The sequence below is a fragment of the Scomber japonicus genome, chromosome 7 (genome assembly GCF_027409825.1).
Source record: "Scomber japonicus isolate fScoJap1 chromosome 7, fScoJap1.pri, whole genome shotgun sequence".
NCBI classification, from domain to species: Eukaryota; Metazoa; Chordata; class Actinopteri; order Scombriformes; family Scombridae; genus Scomber; species Scomber japonicus.
In genome coordinates, this window is record NC_070584.1 from 17838362 (window position 1) to 17857055 (window position 18694).

The 18694-nt window shown below is 40.7% G+C and overlaps 1 protein-coding gene across 1 annotated transcript in view; it reads left to right on the forward strand.

Annotated features, from left to right (window-relative positions):
* Positions 1-18694, forward strand: part of fbn2b (fibrillin 2b) — a 66222-nt gene that overhangs the window by 19529 nt on the left and 27999 nt on the right. Inside the window, exons 6-7 of the mRNA XM_053321647.1 lie at positions 11115-11312; positions 15402-15527. Coding sequence (XP_053177622.1) covers positions 11115-11312; positions 15402-15527 — 324 coding nt within the window. The remainder of the gene's footprint in view (positions 1-11114; positions 11313-15401; positions 15528-18694) is intronic.

Here is an 18694-nt window from a genome sequence, read left to right on the forward strand (position 1 = left end):
TTGGCTTCCCTGTAAGTTGACAGACACGTTCTGATCACAAGACGCTTCAAAACAACGTCTCAGAATTGACTAAATTGCTTCACCAACAAAGTCACCATCACAGAGAACCCACTTTGTCACTAGTAGGTTTCTCTGAACAAAGTAACCATGAACATGTTTATTTTTCAACTGGTTAAGCCTCATCCTACAAAGCAAACATAGATGGATCAGACTTCTGACTCTTCACCCAATTCTTCAGCCAAAACAGACGGAGGAAGATCAGTCAGTGAAACCACATGGTGTGCCGGCACCATACCTTTACTGCACCCCAAACAGGTGGGTCAGGAGTCGGGACTTTACGGCTCTGTACATGCGTCATGGCACAAACTGGAAAAACCCCAGGCAATTCCAGACTTCTCTCATCCAGCTTCCCAGATGCTTGCGGCTTGGAATTAACCACAGGAGATGGCGGCACATTGGCCCCCACAGCCCTGCCAGCCAGGCCGTTGCCCAAAATCATGACCACATCATTAAGTGGCAACAGGGCATTGTTCCTGTCCAGGAACCAACTTACAATCCAGCACAATATAATGGCACAGCACTGGAATTTAATCAAGCGCCATACACTTCATCCATACAAAATATCCTATTTCTGTAGCTGTGAAAAAGCACTGACTCCACAATGAGTGGTTAGCACCTGTGTCACTGTATTTTATCAATACCAACCAATGACACCACAGCCTCAGTGATGAACGACTTAAAACTTGAACCAGCACTTAGGTCCACACATGCTGGTCTTGTTTCCAAAACTATAGAACATAATGGAGTGGTGATGGCTAATGGTGCTTATTAAGGTTGTCCCTAACCCTTAACCAAAGCATTGAGGGATAGCATTTCTTAACTGTTCTAGCACAATCGGCTCACAAAGTCAAAAGTGTCAACTTTCGTAGCTGTGCACAAATGGTGAAATGGGACACCAAATCACAGACAGTCTGCTTATCGCCCTGTATCCTATTCCTGAATTTCTGGGGATATGCTTCAAGGAGAAACTTGCATGCTTTTAATACAGCTGATGTCACTGTATCACAATGCAACTCATCCCCAGCACATTAAGCTGGATACGCCTCCTGAGCTTTCCAGATGACAATGCACTGAAGCATCAGTGCGCTGTCTGAATCGGGCCAATTTTTTGCATCTGAAACAAATTCAAAAAGACTAAAAAAAAATCAGAGACTAGCTCATTGCATTTCAGCACAAGTGAGCCACAACATTAACAGCACCTGGTTCAGAACCAACAGAAGCAGTATCCTCCATGCTAAACCCCATGGAAGAAAGTTTGCCCACTCTGATTAATTTAATTTTCTGAATTTTGCTGAATTTTCTACAACTCAAATTGGTTCTAAGACGAAAGTTGGTTCTCCAGTTTCACCAACTCAAGCTGATTCTCACTGTCCTCCTTTTTCTTCATGTCCACATTTAATCGTAACTTTTCTTGCTCAAACTGCATAGCTTACAACTAACTTTTGGGCAAAGGAAAGCTTTGCCCAAAAGTCAAACCTGCAGCTGACACATATTGGCATGGGCACTGACTGCACTACGACCGGACACAACTCACTTTTCTTCAATGTAACTCAAACAAAGATGACAAAATATAATTTCTAATCTCATCCTCCCTGCAACAAACACATAGACTTTGAATGTGTGTGTTTTATGTATAGTATTTATTTTGACTTTTTATTGCACCACAGGAAGAGATCCCGAACCAATCTCGTTGTGACACCTGTTGTACAATGACAATAAAGGATATTCTATTCTATTCTATTCTATTCAATTCAATTCTATTCTATTCTATGCCATGATGGTCAGCTATTTGCACTAGCTGCCCCTTTTGTACAGCCATTTACAAATGTCACCATAGGCACATCAAGAAACTCAGACAGAAGCCATAATTACAAACTACTGATATTGATTTACTTCCAAACAAACACTTTTCCCCTAACTGCCTAACCAAAAACTCTCCCCTAACCCCCCAACTGCCTAACCAAAAACTCTCCCCTAATCTTCATGTGGCTTGTGGCAGGTATTGAAGCACCAGCTGACTTGTAAAGCAACCTGTAAACAGGCAAACCCACAAAGTCATGCATGTGCCCCCGAGACAGCTGTCCAAAAACAAATGAACCACCTTTCACCACATTACAAAAAAACCCAAACCAAAACAAAACAAGAAAAACCAAACAAAAAGGAAATGAGGAAAACACTAGTGTATCTCTAGTGTATCAGGACAGTAACACTTCTAAATGGTACACAACGATCCCACACCAGATCAGAAACTAATGCTTCCAGAGGGGGAAAAAACAAATCTCCAAAAAAACTAAACAAACCCCCCCAGAAACCAGAGCGTTACCAGATCTGCTTTGGTAAACAAAGTACACAGCCAAAACCAGCCTGCAGCTGAACCAAATCATTCATTGATGTTGCCATGTGGTCATGATTGGTGTTCCTATCATCCCAGACGTGCTTTGTTAATTCATTAGTTCAGTGTTTGGTGAGCTTTCAGGCTCCTCTAACGCTGATGACTTCATACAGTTAGCTCAGACAGGCAGTAGGTGTTCGTCTCCTGAGCCTTGAACAGAAGCCTCTGGTATGTGTGTGGTGGGAAGTGATGGCAGGGTGTTAGGAGTGGGGGGTGCAGTCTCCTGACAGATGAAAAAAAAGTATGATTTGATGGCTGTACTTAATTTCTGATCACCTCAGTTCACCTTTCAGAGTAGGAGAATATTCTTAAACGTGTAGACCCTCTACATTACCTTTCCTTGACCTCCACCGTCTGCCTCTTTTCCTCCCTTCATGCTGTGACCTGCACTGAGGAAGAGGAAAGTGCCTGGGCTGTAATTTTACTACCTCATTCATCTCTGCATTTCTTCCGCATTCCTTATTCCTACCTATGCGTGTTTTTTTTTTTAAAAACGACTTACTCTGACTCCCATTCTTCCTCATCTGTTTCTCCAGTGTTCTTCTGTGCTGCTCTCCTCTTTTCCTTCCTATAACTTTGGCTACAACTTCATCAAATTCTATAACTTTTCTAGCCATCATCCCTTATCTCATTTCTCCATGAAACTCCAGGGTCTCGTTTTCTTGGAAAATACAACATTCAGGGGGTTGAGTCTGTCAGAGGGAGCTTTAAAGACATCTGGCAATAAATGCTCCCCCTCCCCCTCATACCCACAGGACTGACAGAATAGACTTTCTTTGTGTAGTGGTCATGGACATTTCCTGATGAGGAGTGGAGCAAGGTAGGGAAGCAGAGGGAGAGAGAGAGAGAGAGAAAGGGAGAAAGAGAAAGATGGAGGGGAGGAAGAAGGCAGGGACAGGGTGAAAATGAAAATGACTCCCCAGCTGTGTACACAAAGCCTGGTGGAGGCAAGTACAAACACTTTGCTGGAGGATAGGGGGAGACTGCTGGACCTCGAGGGAAACACTTTATTTGTGTGTGTGTGTTTTAGTGCCAAATATCCCTTAGAGAGAGAAAGGGGATGGCCTAAACTTTAAACATTACCTGCATGATTAATTGAGACTCATAGCCGTGACTAAATGTGAAATTGACCAGCATGTAATGGATATAAAAATTCAAACTCAACAATTCTTTTTTTTTTATTCAGCTGCTTTTATTGCTTAATCTTTTCTGTATCTTGGTAAATGGTCATTTCCCCTCAATTTGACAAAAAAAATGTTTAGTAGAATTGTTTACACCATGAGATATTCAATAATTTGGATACATGACGAGTACATTTTTTAAATATTGGGTTTGGCTTTAAAATGGATGAAGGGCCACTTGCGTAACCTTTGGTGCTGTAACAGCTCTGTTTTGTATTGTGGTTTGAGAATTTGTGTGAGTGAGGCCATGAGTCAGTAGATTCACACAGTGATTCAGTGAGAAGACTGCTGATGAAGTGTGATTATGAAGGCGGTGAAAGTCAACCAGTATGAGTGAACTTGGTCGGGACGGAGTCATGGGAAACCCCAGTGTGTGTTAGCGTGTCTGGAGTGTGTGTGCACGTGCCTGAGGTTTATTGACTTTAGTCAGAATTAGCATTACTGTAGTAGAGTAAGGACCATTTTCACCATTCATACTATATTTACTTTTGCATTGTGCAACAGCTGTATGTGTGTCATGCTTGTTTCTGTTGTGTATGTGCATGCATGTATACTGCACTCACTGTATATGCAACACTGAACATGCATGTACAGTAACAAGGAGTGGTGCTAATGTGTGTACACAGAACTTTGCCTAGTTAAACCTCTGCTCCAGCACTGCTCAGTCCAGTCTGTCTCAGTGAAGCCATACAGCCTCTGTGGTCAGTCCAGATCCCATCCTGCAGCCCAGTCCAGCCCAAATAAATCAGTAATCTCAGTGGAGAAATGTTGCCCCCCAGCAGGCATTGACGTCAAGAGCATTTTGCTGGAAGTGTAGGAAGTTGTGCTATTTCTGCTCTATTGACTCTGGATAAGAGTGGACAGAACATGGCGGGACAGGATGGCTGTGCTAGTGGAGGGTGGGACTCAGGGGCAGGGCAGGCACAGGTCACTCTGTGGAAAATATTCCCAATGACAATTTAGTATTGAGTCTGCCAGTTTGGAGCCTTACTAAATTTGATCTACAGTGAGTCTATAAATGACTAATGCAGCAGGACATTGCCTCATAATGTAGACCCCATATGTGTGTTTTCCATATGCAGAAATGTCTGCTGCAAGACACACAATGAACCTCACAAAGTAGCAAATATCTATGGCAAGTTAGAAACTGGCCGACAGGGTTTTAAAACCCAGAAACACTGTGTTTTGTCTGGAAATGTGTCTTACTTTCTGGACTGCTAACATAATGAACAATGTGTTTAATCCAGATACAAGGTTGATTGTATGTTGTGAATTAAATCATCTTATTATGTATTAAGTCTAATTAAGAACATCACATTTTACATACTGTTTTTAGGGTCAGCATTTCATGGGGGCACTAAATTTTGATGATCCATCTCATAAACAAAAAGTAGAAGGAATTGCTCTGCAGTGCCCAAGCCAAACTTGGTTTGTTCAAAATCAATACTTGACTAGCCCCATGGGAGAGTGATGAAGGGCGTCTTTGATTTCGCCCTGATGAAAACGGGCTGATTTACTCTCGCTGGAGTTTAAAAAAGCACTACAAAGACTTCCCCCTCACTGAATAAGTAACATGTCCCATGAGTGGTAGTTGTTGATGGAGCCTGGAGCCCACTTGCCCGACTGTGTTTTTGCCTGGTTGTGTCTGCGTTCAATAGAGTCTGCATTATTGTTCCACTGCTGGACAGTATTGTGACGGGAAGTTTCTCAAAACAGACGAAAATAGCTATAGAAGTCAAGATAGATTTTACAGTACAATGGGTGAGAGATGTAGAGACAATGACTTGATGTCACAAGATATGACATCATAATTTCAACAAGTATATACACATATATATTTTATGCCGTTTTTTCCATGTAATCTTGTGTGTTCTGTGTAGTTACTCTCATACATAACAGTTAGCGGGAGGCTTCAGACTTTCAGATCTTAGTAGATTGCTGAGGGCTTATCTTTCCCATTGCCATTCTCCCACAGTTGTATGCATATGTGTATATATGAATGTGTGTGTTTGTGCTGTGTTAAACATTTAGTCACGTTTGGGTTACTGCTTTTGGTGTGGAAAGAAATGAAAGGAGCAGACTCCTAGAGGAATGATTAGGGTTAAAGGAAAAGGGAGATTTCAAGCCTGTTGATAATGGCTTTGATAAGGCCAACAGAGCCTGCTATGGTTGGCCGTAATGAAGATAAACCCCCCAAACACATGTAGACACACACACACACACACATATACACACACACACACACACACACACACACACACACACACACACACACACACACACACACACACGCATAAACAAAGAGGCCCACACATTTGAATCATTTATTTATATCCACATCAGCAGAGGGACACACGGACACACACAATGAGATGCAATCAGAAATTCCACAAGACCCGCCAGACATGTGCTCAGTCTGCACACACAAACATTATATGAACCGCACACATACACACACACACACACACACACACACACACGCACAAAAAGTCTTGTTTCCATCACTTCAGAGACTTCAGAGACTTACCCTGAACATGACCAGCACATGCCATACCTAACCCATATCCGTACCCTAATTCTAAATTCCCTAAATTTGCCTGAACTTTAAACCAAGTCTTCACCTTTAAAATTAATGATTTACATTAAGAAAACTAGCTTTTTGTCCCCATAAGGGAAGTGAGTCCCCACAACATGAGAAATACCCGATCCACACTCACACCAACACACACAGAGGATAATTAGAGTCTCAACAGGTGTGGAACAGCATTACGTTTAGGCAGAGAGTAAATCTTCCAGCTGTCTAAAGTCTAGAGAGGACATCCGGTTTGAAAACACATGCTTACACACACTTGCACACACAGAGGCTAGTGTATATACATATTTCCTTTCTTTATTCATTTGACTTATTGGCCCCTTGTCACAGGAAAGTATGTATAAATGATAATGGCTTCATTTCCATGTAATCAACTCATATTTCACGTTTCTTATCTTCCCAGACCTTCTCTCCTGGGAGTTTTATAAATACTTCAGCCGTTATTAATGAGTCTGAAATGGGGTTTTTCCTCTTGTCCCGTGCAAATTCTCTTCCCATTTTTCCTACTACCACTCAGGTCAGTGCTCTGGTCCCATCTTCCCAATCCCACAGCTGGACAAGGTTGATGGGAAACTGTTTTCCCAGAAGGCTCCACGTTGAATGGGGTCAAATATTTTCTCACCTCAGCATTTACAGTATTTTATCTTCCTTTAATCTGGCTTTCATCAGAGCAAAGAGTAACATGTTCTGATGATTGATCAAGTTTTTCTGCAATATCAGATTCCTGTGTGTGGTTGGCTTGACAACAAAGGTATAATTTATATGTGAAAGGGTCAGATCCCATTAACATTGCCTGATATGACTGGATGGCTAATTTGTGTGGATTGATCTAGGTGAAAGGTCACAAGTGCATCGGCAGCTTTGAGCAAAACTTGGGCTGGGTTACAACTGGCAATGATTCCTGGAAACTTTTATTAGAAGTTCTGATGTTTATAAAATAAAAGAGTTGTAAACTTGTAAGAATGAGGAGAATCCATTAAATCTAGCACAAAGAGGACATGTTCTCATTATCAGAGGAAAAGAACCTCATTCATTGTTATGTTTGCTGGATGTCACATAGAAAAGAGGTTGTGAATGAAACCAGAGATATCTGGATGAGAGACAGAGGGTACTGTGGATTTAGTAGTGGAGAGAGGATAGAGGAGAAGATCTGGTGAGTGTTTTTGATCTATTCAGCAATTGGGAGACTAATGAGACAAAATTGCTTCCGAATGTTGTCTGCTGGACCACGTAAGGATGTTGGATTGCTCACTTGTCCTAAGCTGCTCGTGCCCATGCTCACACGTGACCTCTGAATTTACATACATACATACAAACATATACATCCAGATGTGAACACTGTCATGCTCTGACACATGTTAACCTATGGACCGAAATCTACATGCATGAAATGTATCTCTTGTCCCTCCACAATCAAACTTATGCACAAGAGAAACAAAAACCTGAACATATGGAGTACAAACGTTGACTCACATTGATTGGTTGTTATTTTGTACTTTTAAAGAAAGCTCCAGTCTTTTGTTTGGCTCAGTGCTGAAGCTCAGACAGATGCTGTTTTTTCCTTTAGGCATATGTATGTAGACAGACAAGTATGCATTCTTGTACATGTACATGAGAGGGAAGAGTGTGGCAGTGTTGAGAAAGCATATGTATGCATATATACTTCATATATACTACAATCAAGCATGTGTAATATATGGAAAATTTAAATAGAAAGATGAAGGAAGCACACACGCATACACTGCTGCACTTGGCTGCTTGGATGATTAGAGCGTGGGAGAGTCCAGTCTCCTCTTAGATGGAACTTTGTTGGACTTTTTTTCTTAAAATCTAAGACTGGAGACAGGAAACGCCATGAATTTTTTCTTCTTTTGTTTTCCCTCTTATTTTTTCCTTTTTCCATTTTCTTCTTCACTCTTTTTTTCTCTTTTTTTTCACCATTTGAGTCTATTTTGTCAGTCAACATGTACCAGAATTAGACTAGAAATATGCATAATAGTCTAGTATAGGTAGTGTTATTATAATAGTCTACTTTAAAGAATAAGGGTGGAAATATAGGACATAGCTTATTCCTCTGTGTCATAGACCTCAATTACTGTCCCAAAAGTATTAAACTACTACACTAGCACACCAAACATGGACTGTATTAATCCATAGCTGATAATAGTCCCCATCAAATGCACAATCTACTCCTGTTGTACTAATGTTAGCTAAACATTTAGCAAGGTAGTCAGGTTGGAAAATATTTAGAGATGGACTGATAGTGTGTTATCTTTGGTCCTTTTTATGGGATTTGCTAACAATAAGAAAAACTTCAGAAAAATATACTACACCAACAGACTTATTCTTTAAAGAGGGTGGAAGGGATTACTTTCTGTATTGTGTACAGATGTGTTTATGTGTTATTTGTTGTATTTGAGCTTAGAATATGAATAGACATATTTGTCTTATAAGGAGACAGCTCCACTGTGCCAAACAGTCCACATGAAGATGGAAGATCAAATGATGGCTGATAGGCAGGCAAGGAGAGAGTGGAGGACAGACAGGCAGGAAGTCCCAAAGTGGGCAAAGAGAAATAAAGACAGATGGATGAGAAGGAGAACTGGCGTGAGCCCCAACCTGCACTCTGCATGCTCAGTTTGACCTACTTTCTTTTCTTTTTCTTTCTTTCTGCGCCTCCTACTCTTTGCCCCATTCTCTGTGATCCCCTTTTATGTAGCACAAGGAACCAATAAGGGAAATAAGTCTGGGGAAGGACTCCCACCAAACACCACCACTGATCCCTATCTTTCCATCTCATTCTGTCCTTCAGACCTTTCTCCTTCTCTACATCTCACTGTCACAGCCTTGGCTAGCCAACCATGCAGCTTTTCTTTCATCTGCACTGCAAAAATCTAACAATCTACTTTTAAAATGAAGGCTATATTAACTTTGGCGCCATGTAGTGAACTTAATAAGGCTTTCTCCCAATAGGGAAGCCATCATTAGGCTGTATGTGATTGAAAGAACGAACATCATATTGCTGAAATGGTTTCAGCATGAGGTTATTGTGTCTGATTTGTGAAGTGCATTAACGAGATTATGCCAATTTTCACTGGAAAACAGCAGTGCGAGGAGGTCAGATGATCAAGGACATTTTGTTCTCATAAGGATACAACATCTGTTGGAATGTGTGTGTGTGTGTGTGTGTGTGTGTGTGTGTGTGTGTGTGTGTGTGTGTGTGTGTGTGTGTGTGTATGTGTGTGAGTATGTGTATTTACTTTATTTATCTTCACTGTTGTCACTATCCTCATCAATTTGTACCACACTTCATTCATAGTGAAACTCAAAATGCTACACTATTATTAACACAGACTACACAACATACAAATAAGAGTCAATATGAAAAAGTCTTCCTGAATACAAAGATTTTTAGGCCTCTTTAAAAGGAGTCTAGCGTCTATGCTGCCCCCAAATTGGTAGGAAGGCTGTTCCATAAGCGTGGTGCAGCAGAGCAGAAGGCTCCGTCCCCCCATGGTGTGGAGCTTAGTACTGGGGGGCTTATGGAAAGCGGTTTTAACATTTAATAGCTACACTGGATATGAATTGCAGATATCCGTAATTCAATTCTTCCTGGTCAAAATGAACATTTCAGATATTCACACTGAAATGTTCCCATCCACAACTGTAATTTCAGATATCCACAACATCATTCTTCTTGGGATGAATGACGTCAGCTTTGCCATTCATGTGTATTAGGCTTTCAGTTTCAGATATCCACAGTTACATTTTTGATATCCAGAATAGATATGGATATGGAATTTTGCTAGGAACCAGAATGATGTTGATGTGAATGTGTATGTGAGTAGCAGGACTTTGTAATAAGTCCTGAAGGAGATGGGAAGCCTCTCATGGGGATCCTGGCAGAATCCTGAATGTACATTCCAGTACATTCAGGATTCTGCCAGGATCCCCATGGGTGCTCCTGCCAGGGATCCTTGTGCAGATCACATTGCAGTAGTTCAGTCTTGAGGCGATAAAGGCATGAAGAAAGTTCCTCTGCATCTGATAGAGATAGAGAGAGAGGGGCAGAGTTTTACACATCTGTCTTACTTCCAGGAGGCATTTGTGTTACTTTTGTATTATTAGCAGCATGTGTTGTGTGAGGAAGTTGTTTGGTCCTTTGTATATGCAAAGTCAGACAAAAGTGCATTGTCCTAAAGATGACATGCAGATGCATTCAAATTCAAGCCAATGATTGTCATGGGATGATTGTTACTGACAACCATGCTGCCATTAACTAGTGATACTGTCATATCTTTGGAAACAGAAACAACCACTGTTCAGAGCTTAGTTAAAGCACTGGAATGTGCTTCAGTATCTCAATCCAACTTATTAACTTATTATCACTGAGACTAAATGCGTAGCAGTCATTCCAATCCTATTGCTAAGTTCCTGCTGACAGGAACAATATGGATGTGTTTTGCAGTTTAATCTGAGCAGATTTAATAGGTTATTGCTTGAAATCACATGCACTGACAGGACAAGTTGTGCAGCTACCAACATTCATATTGTTTGTCTCATGTCCTGGTAAAACTTGCTACTTGTAAGTGCTTTTCGTTGTAAGCCGATTGTTGATCCAAGACTAAACACTGAAAACAGTGAAACTGAGGAAATGTTTAAAAGTCCAGTGAGTCATGTCTCTAAAATCATCTTGTAATGCTGTGCCAAAGATCACTGACTCACTTAGTTAAATAAGACGACATCCCTCATCTACTTACTGGTTTCTTGTTTCATTTAAAGTTGTGCCAGATGTGTTCAAGGAAATGAATCATTGTTTTATTGTTTAATCAATCAAATGTTAAAACAGCCTGTAACTAACAAAGGATTTTTGCTTTTTTCTACACAGACTACAGGACTGGGCCATGTTTCACGCAGGTGAACAACCAAATGTGTCAGGGCCAGCTCAGTGGAATCGTCTGCACCAAGACCCTTTGCTGCGCTACCATTGGACGAGCATGGGGCCACCCCTGCGAGCAGTGCCCAGCCCAGCCACACCCCTGCAGACGAGGCTTCATCCCCAACATTCGCACTGGTGCCTGTCAAGGTCAGATGGGAACAACTTTCATTCTGTCCCTCTCTCTCTCTGTCTTGCCTGTACACACACTCGGTGGAGCTTTCTAACTTCTTTTAAACAGTAAGAAGGAGGACAGGAGGACAGGCACACCTGTGTGCGTGACGAAGGAGGACACGCACACAGTAATAACACACACAAACACACAGTGACATCCACACAAACACTGTAACCGTTACTTTATCTATCATCATCTCAGCTGCAATTCCTGCCTACAACATCCTCGAACTAGTGTTAACAGCACTGAGGAGTGTTTACATGTACACAGTGGGCAGGATATGTGCTTGTATTTTCCTGTTAAGGTCTTGCTTAAGATGTGTACCTGCATCTCCATCCCTGCAAACACCGTAAACAGTGAATACGTTTCGGTTTCCCAGAATTTATTTATCAGTATGTATCAGCACAACCCAGTTATCAACATCAATTTCTCTCAGTTTCAAATTGTGAACTTTGGGTTAACAAAACATTCACAGTGCATCCTGTTACAGAATAAGTAATGTACAAGTAATTTAAATCAAGACATATTGAAACAGCTATTAGAAAGTATTTTCTGTCTTTTTCCAGATGCTTAAAGCATTAGTGTTACTGATAATGTAAAGCTGATCATAATTTAACAGATAAAGCATATACACAGAAACAAAATCAACTATCTCAGACTAAATAGATCCATAAAAGTTAGATATGAACATTATAAGAGAGAGAGAGAATGAGGGAAATATGAACTGAGATTCACCTTCTTTCATCAACATTCCCAATGCCGATGTCCCAGAACCCCCTCAGACTAGACCAGACTCTCTCTGCATGCCTCTCTAATAACCTATGGCCCTGGCCAGACTATGCAATAAGGCTGCATCAATATATGACACATGTGGAGGTCATGTCCCCTGTTAAATGAGCTCAGCTAGACCCTTTCTTGCCTTCATCGAGCCCGTCTCACATGGACACACCCAGCACCACCCTGGGCAGATTGTGATGGTTGATGTCTAGCTGAAATCATCACAGAGGGAGACTGTGTTTTTGTCTGAAGGATTGTATGCTCAAAAGCACCTGGCTACACTTCAACAGTATCAGAGCCATAGCTACTTTTGAGGACATTAAGTTCATTATTTTCTTGTGGGATTTGGGGGATTTTTGCAAACTCAAGTGTGTGTAATAGAAAGTTACACATTGTGGGCCTATATCCATATTTCCAGACTCAATTGGCTTTTACTTTACAGCACAATCTCAAAGTTTGGTACAAGTCTCTTGGTCTTATACACAAGGACAGGCGTGGCCTTGAACTTGATAACTACTATGTTGACAGGGTGCATGAGTAGTGGCTCAACCATTCATTGCACCAAATAACCCTACTTGTGCCAAAATAGGTGGTTTGGCTCAGTTGTGTTTATGTAGATCAAGTGATGCAGTGCAGTGCTGTTACTCCTGTTAGCATGAAATTGCACGTGCAAGAAATCTTTGTGGCTGTAGTTATGGAGGAGGTGCAGACAGACTTGTTCAAAATCATGTTAACCTTTTCATCAAGCGCTCCTGCATAATTGGGACTAAGGATATGTGTGTCTGATCACAAAGCAGTTTTATTCAATGTGGTGTTATTCCAACTACCTATTAGTCACAATGCACCTGTCTGCTGCCATGTTTTTAACTCAATGTCTGGTAGCAGGTTTTCTGAGCTTTTTACTGCTGCTGCTTTAGCTGCCTTTGATCAACATTTTAACACAGATGAGCTAGTCTCCCTTTTTAATCACACTTTCCAGACTGTCCTGGACTCTGTCGCCCCCTACAAAGACAAAATGTCAAATTGAACATCGCAGCCATGGCTAAACAATCCATACTTAAATTAAAGGGAGACTGTATGAGAAAGGAGCAAAAAAAAGGGGGGGGGGGGCTGATTTGTGTGTATTTTATGAGATCTGGAAAGACACTATGAAGAATTACCAAAGGGTAGTTAAAGAAGCAAGAGCATCCCTCTCCTCTAATTTAATTTTAGCAAGTCAATCTAACCCCATAATTTTATCCAAAGTAATAGACTCAGTCATCAACCCCTACCTCCCCCTGCCATTTTACTGGAACCTCGCAAGATATGTGTGATAGTTTTATAAATAGAGCCAAGGATATAAAGCAACAAGTTACTAATAGGGACTTTTCACCATTTTTCCTTTTATTTTACCTCCCACCTGCAATTAGTTCAAAATGCAGCAGCTCAGCTTCTTCCTGGTTTTAACAGACAACATCATATCATCCAAATCCTGGCTTCTCTCAATTGGCTCTGTGTTCTATTTAGAATTGATTTTAAGATTTTACTGATCACTTTTAAAGCACATCTGGGTCTGGCCCCAGGCTACATAACAGAAATGTTGACCACATATGAGCCAGATCTCAGCTTTGGATGGGGCCCTTCTGGCCATTCCAAAGTTCAGGCTTTAATTTAAAGGTGATCATTATTTTGCCATTACAGCCCCTCTTTTCTTAAAACACATTTTTATACACTTCCTTTTATGTGATGTCATCTTTTGGTTTATTACTTTTATTCTTTTCATTTGTATTTATTAACATTTACTTCATTTATTGTCTTTTACCTCCTGTACCTTTTTTCAATCTTTCAGCATCCTTTTGTCCTCTCTCTTGTTCCATGTAATGTATATACTTTTTTCATCACGTGAAGAGCTTTGATTGCTATTTAAAATGTTTAACAAAATGTATTATTAACCTTTGGTAATAATAATTAATATGTTAATAAATCATATCAGTAGGGTTGTAACACAGCTTTCCATAAGATATAGTGATCATTTAATCCACTTATTTCCATTTAATCCATCCAGCTATAGGTACAAGTCTGTATATATTATTTATGAGTATAATTCAAAAGGGTAATACATCTGGGATCAGGAACTACTTTGCATCTAGCTCCACAACTTCACAACTTCCTTTCTTTTGCACGTAGCTGCCAAGCTGTTCATATGTTAGTAGTATGTCAGTGTGAGTGAATCACTCATCTGTCTGTGACTCACATACTGTATCTCGGACTCTCTTTTTCACTGCCTGTCTGTACTTTTTTTCACTCTCCGCATCTCTGTTTCTGTCTTTCCCCTTTTCTGCCTCTAACTCTGAGCTCTCTCTCTCACACACACATACACACATGCATGTGTGCATGCACGCGCACACACACACACACACACACACACATACAAACCAAAGACACCTAATCGCCTCCGAGCCTAAAGCAACGTCTTGCTGGCAGCAGTACAAAGCACACATGACCATGAATCCAAATGTAAGGATTGCACTCCAGGCTCCACATCAGGATGTTGGCCGGTTGGTGCTTTCTTTCTCTCACTCTCAGCCTTTGGCATAAAGAGTTCCTTGACGCTGGACCGTATTTTCAGTCTGTCTTAAAATGAAGCAGAGACTGAATGTATTGAGATGATTAGAAACAGGCTGTTAATGCGGTTCTGTGTGTGAGTGTGTAGATTTATGACATATGCACACGCATTTTTGATTTCTGGAGAGCACAGCTGCACATTCACAATGCCCGGATTTTGTGTTCTGAGGTTAATACAAAACCGTTTTGTGAGTACATGTGTGGGTGTCTCAGTGCAGACAGGATCAGTGGTGCCTGTAGTCTTAACACTGATTTATCCAGAAACCCACCCACTAAAATATCCCCAATACTGGTAAAAGTGACTCACATGACTCATACTCAATGCCGGGAAAAACATACATTTAAAAAGTCATTTCCTGTTCGAACAAGAGCTGGAGTAGGTCTTTCTGCAAGTAGTCAAAGACACCGTAGCTTGTGCCAAACATTCATTTAAGCATAATTTTTTCTGGAAAACAGTTGAATAAGACAATGAAAACAATCTTTTAGCAACAGAAAGGGTTCTCCAAAAAACTTTGAACCACATTTGAACCAACTTTTATGTCTGTTTTGTAGTTTTTGGTGTATTACAAACACAGGATGTTACATCTCCCAAGCCAATGCTCTGCAGATACCAGTAATCATTAGACTAGCTTGTCTGCTCCTGCCTCTTCTGACCATTCTGCGTCTTTCCTTTTTTCTCTTAGATGTTGATGAGTGCCAGGCAGTGCCAGGTCTTTGCGCCGGAGGAAACTGCATCAACACCGTGGGATCCTACGAGTGTAAATGTCCTGCTGGCCACCGTCAGAGTGAAACCAGCCACAAATGTGAAGGTGAGTCAGGTTGGAAATGTTGAGAAAGCAAGGAAATGCTCAACAGTTAAGAATAATGAGGACGAATGGCATTACGGTCATAAACAGACAGGTGCAAGTGCTAATTGATCTGCCCTGCTGATGTGTCCTCCATCAAGACACTGATTTCCTGCTGGATCCATTAGACATAAGCTTAAACAGAGAAATGACAACGCCATTGAAGAAATGTGTTTATTATTATGCAAATGCAACTGTCATACATTTTTTCAGACTGACTTGTAATTTACAAATGTTAAGACTGTAACAAATTATATTTACTAATAAGGGTGAAAAAACCATAACGAATGGCCCTGAAATCTTTATCTTAAGATTTCACAGCCTGACTAGCTACCAAAGACCATCACATAATGCATTTTTATTTATTTTAAAAAGTAAGCTAATGTTAGCATATTTGAGGCTATGAAGGCTTTGAAGATGTTTCTTCTTAATTTTCTGTCTACATGTAGCCAACCAATCCCTACATTTGACGAAACAATACAGTTTATTAACTTTACAAGACATCCATGTACATGTATGTGAATGTGCTGCCAAGAAAAGACAATTCTGTGGATCTTAAATGAGAATTTGTTGAATTAATGATGAGACAGTCATGGGCCATGCACTTTATGATAACTAAGGGTTTGGTTGGATCAGTTGACAAATCTCTATGGGCGTTTAAAAAGTGACGACATGTTCACAGTTAAAGTCGTCTGCACATGCACACACACAGAGCAGAGTGGATTCACATTACAATGTGTTGATTGGAAGGAATTTAAACAATGCTCAGGCTAAACAGTCTGATAGTTAGCCAGGCAGGGGTTGTGTCTCTTGGAATCAAGCCGATGTGTTCTCAGTCTTTTGGGAGGATTACAGAAAGCTCTTAAACTGTTACAGCCAGATGACATCAATTGTACAGAATGAGACCAAGGCTAACCTGACAGTTGTAGTGTATCAGTGTTTAAATTATCTAAATTCTCCATTTAGTAACTTTTAGAATTTCTAAAAGCTGTACCAGACACAGAACAAATACAACTGTATTTGTTGGAAACTAAAGTCATCACCTTCAGGTTCATGAGAAGCAATTACCATGACACACACAAAAAGTGATTAATGTGTGAGTGAGTGGAGGAGGAAATGGGGAGGATGACTACACTAGAATCCAAGTTTCAGTTGTGGGTTTAGGTAAACGGCAGGACTTACAGTAAAGAGAGAACAAGCACTTCCAGAGATGCTGAGCTCTGCTCGCAGAGATTTGGGTGTGGTTGTGTGGATGTTGTAGCCACATTCCATCTGATGCCACAAAGCGCCCAGAGGGCTGAGAAATTATACTACACTCATCCCAACCACACTGATATAAAACAGAATTGCATCAAGAGCTCAGGATGAGGGGCTACAGAAGCTATTAAAATGTGTGCAAGATTGTTTGTGTCCTTAACAAAATGCAACACACACAACACAGTTTTAATTAACAAGGCATTGACAATCATTTACAGAGTCCTGTAACCTTAACCTTCATTCCCTGGCCACTACATTTATCTGATTACATTGCTTTGCTTTAGTGAATAGAACTGCCCACTGATTATTATGTGCTGAGTGACAAGAGAGAGAGATACAACAGCTGCTTCACTGTCTGTGAAGTAACCTGGAGGGTTACTTCACTACAACTGCAACTAATCATTATCATTGTTGATGAATCTATACAGTCTGTAAAATGTGAAAAAGTATTTCCCAAAACCCAAGATGACAGAATTTCAGGATGCTAATTTTGTCTCACCATCATCCCAAAATTCAATGATAATAACCTGCAATGAACTAACAACAAATTAAAAAGTTTGATATAAGACAACACGTTAAGATATTCTCTGTTCATTTTTAGTTTCAGGTATTTGCATTTAGCTAAATGGGATTTGATGTCTACTCTGGTGTTGATTTAGCACTGATGATTAATGATGCAGTTCCTACATTTGACCCATGCAGAGAGGAGAAAGAGTTCAGTGTTTGCAAAACTTGTAAAAACAAAAGTGTTGTCTCGGATCTACAGGAAGCCCTAAGTTTTTTGTAATCTCACTAGCAATCAGCACAGGTCCTTTGGGAAGGTTTTTTTTAAGTAGCTTTCTAGTTAATGCACAAACAGCCTCACTGAGAGCTTTTATGGTAAACATTTGTAAGGTTTAGGAGCAGTAAAGATAAAGTGCAGTTAAGATGTCATGTGTGTCACAACAAGGCACCTGGTTTTATGGCCATTTTAGTTCAGACTGTGCCTAACAGTCTCTCCTTTCCCCCCTCCCTCCTTATTTCTGCTTTTTTTCTGCTTCTCCTTCCATTTTCCTTCCATAAATACAGTTGTCTGGCTCAAAACCAGCTGTTCGGGCTGAACAAAGAAACACTTGGGGCATCTGGGAGACTTTCTCATTACATACACAGCCCTCCCTGTCACAGATTCCCACCCTGTGCAAATACACACACAGACAGTTTCACACTTCAGAGTTTAGATTAGACGAAACAGCGTAAAAATGACACACATACATTTTCTAAAGCTTTTCACATATTAAAGAGTGTCAGAAATGTTTACACAAAGATACACATACACACACACACACACACACACACACACACACACACACACACAACAGATTTGACAGCATGGTTGTAGACATTTATTCAGGTGACACACATTTCCCTCCACACACATAGTCAGTTCCACAGCGCTGTGTCTGTGTGGAGCGTAATGTCTGGCGTGCTTTGGCCCTGCTGACATAAGGTTTATTTGGCTGGGTTTTTACAGCCTCACCTAGGCCTTCTGCCACTGCTGTCAGACAGGAGTCAGCAGGGGAAGAACAGCCTCCTCAGCTTCCCACAGTAGGCGCTGCTACACACATCCACGCAGACATACACACAGCAAGGCACACTTGGATATAAGTTACATGCTCTTCACTCCTAGAAAGACAAACACTAACACACCCTTCACTTTTCCATATAAGTGTATAAGGCACACACACACACACACACACAGTACTGCACGCACCGTGTCTGCACTTATGCTGTAATTATGCCCCGCAGTGGTGCAGTAATTACGTATGTGTATAAATAAGCGTGACACATCATAAAAACCCAATACCCTTCTGGAACTTCACTTTGGGTTCCCCCAT